Source organism: Amblyomma mixtum, chromosome 3 (assembly GCF_055824585.1).
Source record: "Amblyomma mixtum isolate Tamu chromosome 3, ASM5582458v1, whole genome shotgun sequence".
In the NCBI taxonomy this organism is placed as follows: Eukaryota; Metazoa; Arthropoda; class Arachnida; order Ixodida; family Ixodidae; genus Amblyomma; species Amblyomma mixtum.
The window spans coordinates 183,408,509-183,415,458 of record NC_143014.1 but is presented as its reverse complement, the minus strand read 5'-3'; the positions used below and the strand labels follow the sequence as shown (position 1 = coordinate 183,415,458).

General features: G+C 50.2%; 1 protein-coding gene across 1 annotated transcript; it reads right to left on the bottom strand.

Annotated features, from left to right (window-relative positions):
• Positions 1–4,937: 4,937 nt before the first annotated feature.
• On the bottom strand, positions 4,938–6,586 carry LOC149352950 (uncharacterized). The gene has a single exon (XM_089577261.1). It carries the CDS (start codon positions 6,261–6,263, stop codon positions 5,601–5,603), a length of 663 nt encoding a protein of 220 aa, XP_089433387.1. The 5' UTR covers positions 6,264–6,586; the 3' UTR covers positions 4,938–5,600.
• Positions 6,587–6,950: the final 364 nt, after the last annotated feature.

Here is a 6,950-nt window from a genome sequence, read left to right as displayed (position 1 = left end):
GCGCACACACACACACACACGCACACACACACACGCACACACGCACACACGCACACGCACACACGCACACACACACACACACACACACACCACTTTAAAAACATGAGAAAGCCTGAGCAAGACTTTATAAAGAGGCAAATCTATGTGATGAAAACCGCAAGTGCAAAAAGTTCTCCTGGCCCCTCCCTGCCCCATCCTACCCGCTTGGACAATCTGATTTCCTTTCGGCGCTGTAAAGAGCAAGACTACCATGTGGAATTTTAGTAATTGCTAACGAGCCAATTTCAGAATCCCACGCTGAAAAATACACGTAAATTGAAGACATCTGTGTTGCACGTCGCTCTGACGCTCTGCTACTCTGAGGTGGGAAGGGATTAGGGGACAGAAAGATGGAATGCGAGAGGTGTAGGAGATGGGAGTAAAAAGTTCACTACATTGAGAATGCGCATTGAGAGTGCTGAACGGAGAGATTATAGTTTGTCTAAAAGACCAATGTCATCAAAGTGATTAAACGAAAAGTTCAATGCGCGTCTCTGCGGCCTATGGCAGGCTAAGGGTCCTATAATATAGGCAGTAGCAGCGCTCTGTTGACCGCGGAAGGGCTCATGGGAAATGTCTGCGTGTAAACCACCGAGCCAAAAAAGGTGATGTCCAAGACCTGAAAAACTACACATCCATCCGTCATGCCTTAACGATTTTCAAAGTATTCGCTAATAGAATAAAAGGTACGTTAGATTTAAACAAGCTAAGGAAACAGGCACGTTTTCGATAGAAGGTACTCGACTCTAGATCACCTTCATCATCATAACGGAGGATGGCGATAATTATGGTTTTACGACGCCGCAAAGCCCAGCATCCATCGCATTTTGCGCTGTTTTATTGTGAATACATACTAACTAGCCCAACTCAACGTTTTGCTGATCCAGCATGACTCTGCCATAAGACTGGTTAACCTAGTGGCAGTAAACACTTGCCAATCTATAGTGTTTTCGTTCTGCTTCAAACGGCAGGCTAATCTGCTTGAGGTTCAGGCCTTGTTTAGTTGGCTGTAGCCATCCTGGACTAGCCAAGAGGAGTAGGCAAAGTCTAGAAGTAAGCGCTCGCACTTTCCCTTTCTACCAGGACCTCTGATTACGCCGCAAAGCCACCGATCAGACGCTCCACGCAGATAAAGCACTGGTCGCGCATTCTAATCCGCAGGGTCGGCTTTCGTGTCGATTTTGCTCACTGTCTTTGGCCTGCCAATGTCTCTGCCGTGCAGTGGAGCCAACATGGCTGCTGCTACTGATGGCGATGATGATGTTAGTAATGATGATGATGATGATAAGGTTTGTTGACTTGAAATCCAGTGATTGCCCTATGACAGTGCTAAAAAGCTTACGTAGTAACGAGCTATTGCACCTCCCGATACCGTGTTTTTTAATCTATTGTAATGATTTGAGCACTGCACTATTTTACGACTCTTTCGTTGTTTACCTGTGGTTAGATCACCCGTTCCAGTCTCGCTCTCTGTTCCTATCTTTCAATTGGATGCACTACCTTGAAGCTACATTCCTTGGAGGCATCTGAAGAAAGTGTTCTGCGTAGTTCCGAGCAAGGTGGCATACTTCACTGCTTCACAAGACAGGCCTTATATAGCTTAGGATCTGAGCGCTGCCTTGCCGTTTTGAGCGGCGTAAGGGTCCTGTTGGCGGGTCGTCGGGTCGTGCCTTACAGCTAGCAGACAACCGAAGCAGTTCCCTAGTAGCCGCACCAGGTTGTACAGCGAAAACCGGCGTTTTTTTTTTCGGGATACTGATACGAAAAGTTGAACAATAAATCACACATAGTCAAGGACACGTGCGAACGAAAGCTTGCGGACCATGGATGTTGCTAAAATGCTAAATTCTTTCAAGGAGCAGATATGCAACCTCGAATTCAGCAAAGCAATCTGTTATTCGGCGTGTGGAGAGTGCAGCACTCGTAAATTTCTGGTTGCACATATTTGATACGAGGAAATGTGCTTTTTCTGCGGCTCTATAAATATGGACAAGAGGTGGGGGCGTCACTCACTCAAAGGAGAACTTTTAGTGAAAGGACGAGTGAAAAGGTTTCAGTATTCTGCGAGTTTAAAGGGAAACTTGCAGGCAGAGCATGCGAGGTCGTTTTTGTGGCATTGTTATAAATGGTGACTTAATCGCCGAACATTAAGACTTCTCCGCAACGCACAGCGTCTGGGTATAAGCATGTACAGGATTACCTCACGTAAGGTGCGGTAGCGCTACATTTTTATCAAATAAAACTTGAAGGACACGTTGTTACCATTAGCTGGGACAATGCGATAGCATAAGAACGTCGTTGTGAGCTGCCAGCCACGACCACACATACCATACAAGTTAAGACGGGGCTTCCTTTTTTCCACTTTGTCACCTGTCAACCGCGGAAGGTGACAGGTCGCAGCTGGTTCTTGTTTGTACAACCCGTGACAGGTGGTACACCTGTATACCACCCTTTCTTTCTGCCAGAACCCAAAGTGACACCGCCGGTGGGTGCGGGGACATGGGGCTCTTGCTTGAAGGAAGAAAGCCAACGTCACAGAAGGTAAAGCCCACGAAGCGTTGTTTGGAGGCATCGGACGACGCACAGCAGAAGGTGGTTACAGGCAGCGTAAATATGAAGTCTCAGCTGCAATGACGTCATTAGCATGCTTAGGGCGATCAATTTAGGGGCGATCAATTGGAATGATGCGGGGGAATTGCGATAACATTCTTCTTTCACTCGCCAATCTATTCCAGTTATGATTCTGCTGCTATTCTGAGGGCATTTCTTTTTGCTCCCCAATCTACTGCACTTATGGTTCCTTTCCAATTCCGACTGCACAACTACGCTAAAATACGTCACACTGTTATATCGCTGTGACCCCTCAACGCTACTGGGGCAGTGGCGCTGAGGTTAAGCGATGCGCCACTGCACTGGCAGACGGCTGTTTCAAATACAGCCGCTTATTGGGCTTCTGAGACCCAGGCTGCTGTTCCCGAGCAATGCGAGTAGTAATAGCTCCTGCAAGACACATTTTTGCTCACATACTTATTCGGGAGGCTGTATATTTTGCACGTAGGTCTCCTGTTGTCTCAGTCATTTTAGTTTTTGATGAGTCATTCTGCATCCGGCGTCCCCCTCCTCTCCCCTAGCAGAGGGGGGGGGGTTGCAGAGGGAAAGGGGGAGGGTTGACAGGTGGCAGGTGGAGAGCGGCAAATTCCCCTATGCACCACCTATCAAGTATTGGCTTCACACAAACGCCGACACCGCCGTTCAGTTGTCGCCTTCCTGGCTCTCATAATGCTAGCGCATTAAAATAACGCCTAATTTCGAGCATGTAGAACGTGCTACTTTGGTTTTTTTTGCGAAAGCTCAATTTTCTGGATTTTCCGGATACAGCCGGCGTCACCCTTGTGTAGAACGCCCTTACAATCGCACCACACAGTCAAAAGTGAAATTAGAAAGCACTGCTTGGTTTGCGGGCAAACTGCTTGCTCCCACTGTGCACGCAGGTTTATGTGGCTCTACTTCCACGCAAGCGAAGCCTTTCAAAGCTATAGACCAGGGGTTCTCAAACTGGGTTCCGCGGAACACAGGGGTTCCGCGGGCTGTCTTCTTGTGTTCCGCGAGAACCCTCACCGGCCCTGACCCGGCAGCTGATATGAGACTGGCTCTGAGCGCTACTGAGCCACTCTTTGACTTGCTCTTAAAAGGGAAGCAGTACCACCCATCACACATCACATTAGTATTTGTATTAATCTGTGCAATAAACATTTAACCTCTGCAACTTTCCCTTTGCAAAAATGCACTCGACAACATTGCTGTTAAGTGAAAGCGGGGGGGGGGGGGGGGGGGGGGGGGGGGGGGGGGGGGGGGGGGGGGGGGTTGCCTGGAACTTATTGAAGGCTTTTGGGGTACCTCCAAGCAAAAAAGTTTGAGAACCCCTGCTATAGACGCTACGACGTGGCATCGGCATGTACGCAGGAGAGGGCACCACTCGATCGCTCTACACAAAGGTGACGCAGACAGTACCTCGTGTCGTGTGTAGCGCTGGCATTCACGCAGTCAGCGAATCCAGGGGAGCCTAGATGACGCGTCCTTCTTTCGTTCATTTGGAGGACGAATCACAAAGCACGCCAGGGCTTTTTCGCGTCGAGCGCTGTGAAGAACTACAATTTCCTTGAACTGATATAGTTCACGGCTCCAGGACGGTCACGGGCTACTACTTGGAGAAGGTCTGGGACTAGTAAAGAACTCGCATTAGCGACCTCTTCATGTTACACGAGAAAGACTAGGGCTGCTTCCTTTTCGGAGTCAGATGCATTGATTTCAGACAGCAAACTAGAGTCGCGGTGCTCAACACTGGAGTCAACACACATAGAGATCGCAGAGCAGCGATACCGCTACTTACTAAATTCGGTGCGCCATGCAGCCTCAACACCGCCGCCGGAATTTGGCTTCGCTTTTTCAAGTCACTTGATATGAGCTGCTCTTGAGAGCGCCTCTAATGCAATTGAGGTATGCGGCTCTCAACTATTTTCAGAAACGCGGGAGTTAAGGCAGCCGCGCTCCGCGCCTTGACGACTGCAATTTGGGATTCCCCTGCTTTGTGCTGCTGCATGAGGTGAGTGCAACGTGGGCCAAGGCCACGCGCCACAGATTCGCCCTAAAGTGCTGGCTAGGTGCCTGAGACTTGAAGGAAATTCGGTGCATTGCACTGCTAGGAGTGCGCGTGGAATAAACTTATCCCAACGAAAGTATCTCAGTGAGAAAAGAAGCTGTTGCAAACTGCACCTCTCGAATGGGTTTTTCTAATAGCCAGAATTTATTTGCGACTCAGTGTGAATGACAGGCAGTAGAGCAGGATTTAAAGAAAGACGAATGAGGCCGCCCAAAACAACCTTAATCTTTCTTTCGAATTTTTTTTTTCAAAATTGAATGTATATTTCACAGGTCGTGTCTTTCGTCTTACATAGCATCAAGCAGTCAAGAAGAATTTATCGTGATTGTCTGTTTTCACACTGGCCGTGCATATTACACGAGCAACCGTCACCTCTTCCCATAAAGCCACAAACAGTACAAGATCGTGAAACGGTAAGAAAGCCGACGAGTTGTAAGGCTAGCTTGATGCAGACCCCATGCCTGGCGTTGATTCCGGCCTTTATCTCTTTTCTTCTTTTTTCAGCAGAAGCCGTGAGCACGGAAAGGAACGAAGAAAAAGCGCGCCAGTTTTTTATTCGGTAGCCCTTCGTCCTCGGCGCGCACGGGCTGAAACAGATTATATAGGTCTGGTGCGAACAGAGTCACAACCACACACGCATTAGCAATCTTAAAGCACAGGACTTGCGCAGCACGACGTCCAGCTGTCACCTGCCGGCTGAGGAATGTTTCCGGTCGTCCTTCGCGACATGCTCGGCTACACCCAGCCACCACAAGTCACCGTCGACGAAACCATCGTTCTGGCCAGGATGTTTTCACAGCATCACTACTCCCAGTCAGTGCCTTCGGCTGATCATCCGCAGAGAACAACATATGGGCAGCGTCCAGCGCAGCACTCCACTAGGAAAGCAGGCAAAGATGATTTACCTGTCTACAATGGAGCTTTTTGAACCATCTGTCTCGACGTCCGTCCAATCGGAGCCATTCCAGGTGGTCGTCGTCGACGCACTGTCGTCCTCTCCAGCGGCGTATCGTTTTTGTTGTGGCGACGGTAGCACCAACGATATTTTTAGCCTGCCATCCACCGTGAACTCCGTGCAGACCGCGTCCGGTGGCATGCCTTCCGGAAGACTGAACTTGCGCTCCAGCTTCTTCCAACTCTTGACGGCCGTGTTATCGACGACGCACGTCTTCTCACTCTCGCTGGCCGTCACCCACACCACGCCGTCACGCACCCTCACGGTCACCGACTCCGGATGGTAACCCGCCAGGTCCAGCTGCTTGGCCTCATAAGCGCCGGACGGGTCGCCGTCGACTCTTCGGAAGGCTTCGAAGTCAGGGTCCAAGAAGGCGCCCAAGTTGTCCGCGCAGTCAGGGTGGTCCCTGGCAAAGTCCAGCCATTCGGCGTCCAAGTCGGCACAATCGTCTACGTCGGTGACCTGGTAGCTCTCGAAGCGCGAGTGCACTTTATCTACACGCACTTCCAGCCCACCTGGCGTCGACCATTCGCTGTCGAAGTTGACAGGAACCACTAGCTGAGATTTGGCTGCGGGCTCCATGGCAATGGCTGATTGTGCTGCGCACATATACACTATCACACGATATTCCAACAGGTGATCACACCCGCGCACGTGCAAGGACAACTCAAGTTTTTCCGAAACGTGCTCCCGTGAACTTTTGATAACCGCTGTGCGAAATTCCGGCTCAACTTTGAAAGAAGAAGTCTACTGCTCGAACGGATTAAATTCTGCATGTAACGCTGGCTCAGGACACGTCACTTTAAGTACGTGTCATCAGGGACGTTTACTCACAGACCTCTTCGACTCTAGAGAGCGCGATGCTTGTTTCGTGGTGGCATCCTGTCCTGCTTGCGGTCGCGAACCACTCGCTCGGTGGAATGAGCTTGGCGCGTCGCGCGACCCGTTATTTATAAACCTTTCCCTGGTGGCCCAGTCGCGGCGCCACCGCAGGGGCCGCGGGTCGCGTGTCAAGCGGCCTGGCTGCGACAGGCATTGCTGGCGCGCATCACCTGTGGGGCGCGCTTTCTACACAATGCGGAGGATCGTTATGCGTCATGGGTGTCATAACGGAGAATTTCGGGGAAGGGAGAGCAGCAGGTCGCTCTCCAACGCCGGCTTTCTTGTTATGCATAGCTCCGCTAGAGTATTGTAAGCAAATACCGTATCCACCCAGTTTTTAGCCCGGTGTTGAAGCGAAAAATTGAGAACAAACCCATTTGAAGGATTTGGTGATTGTCAAGGCAGTTTCAGGTT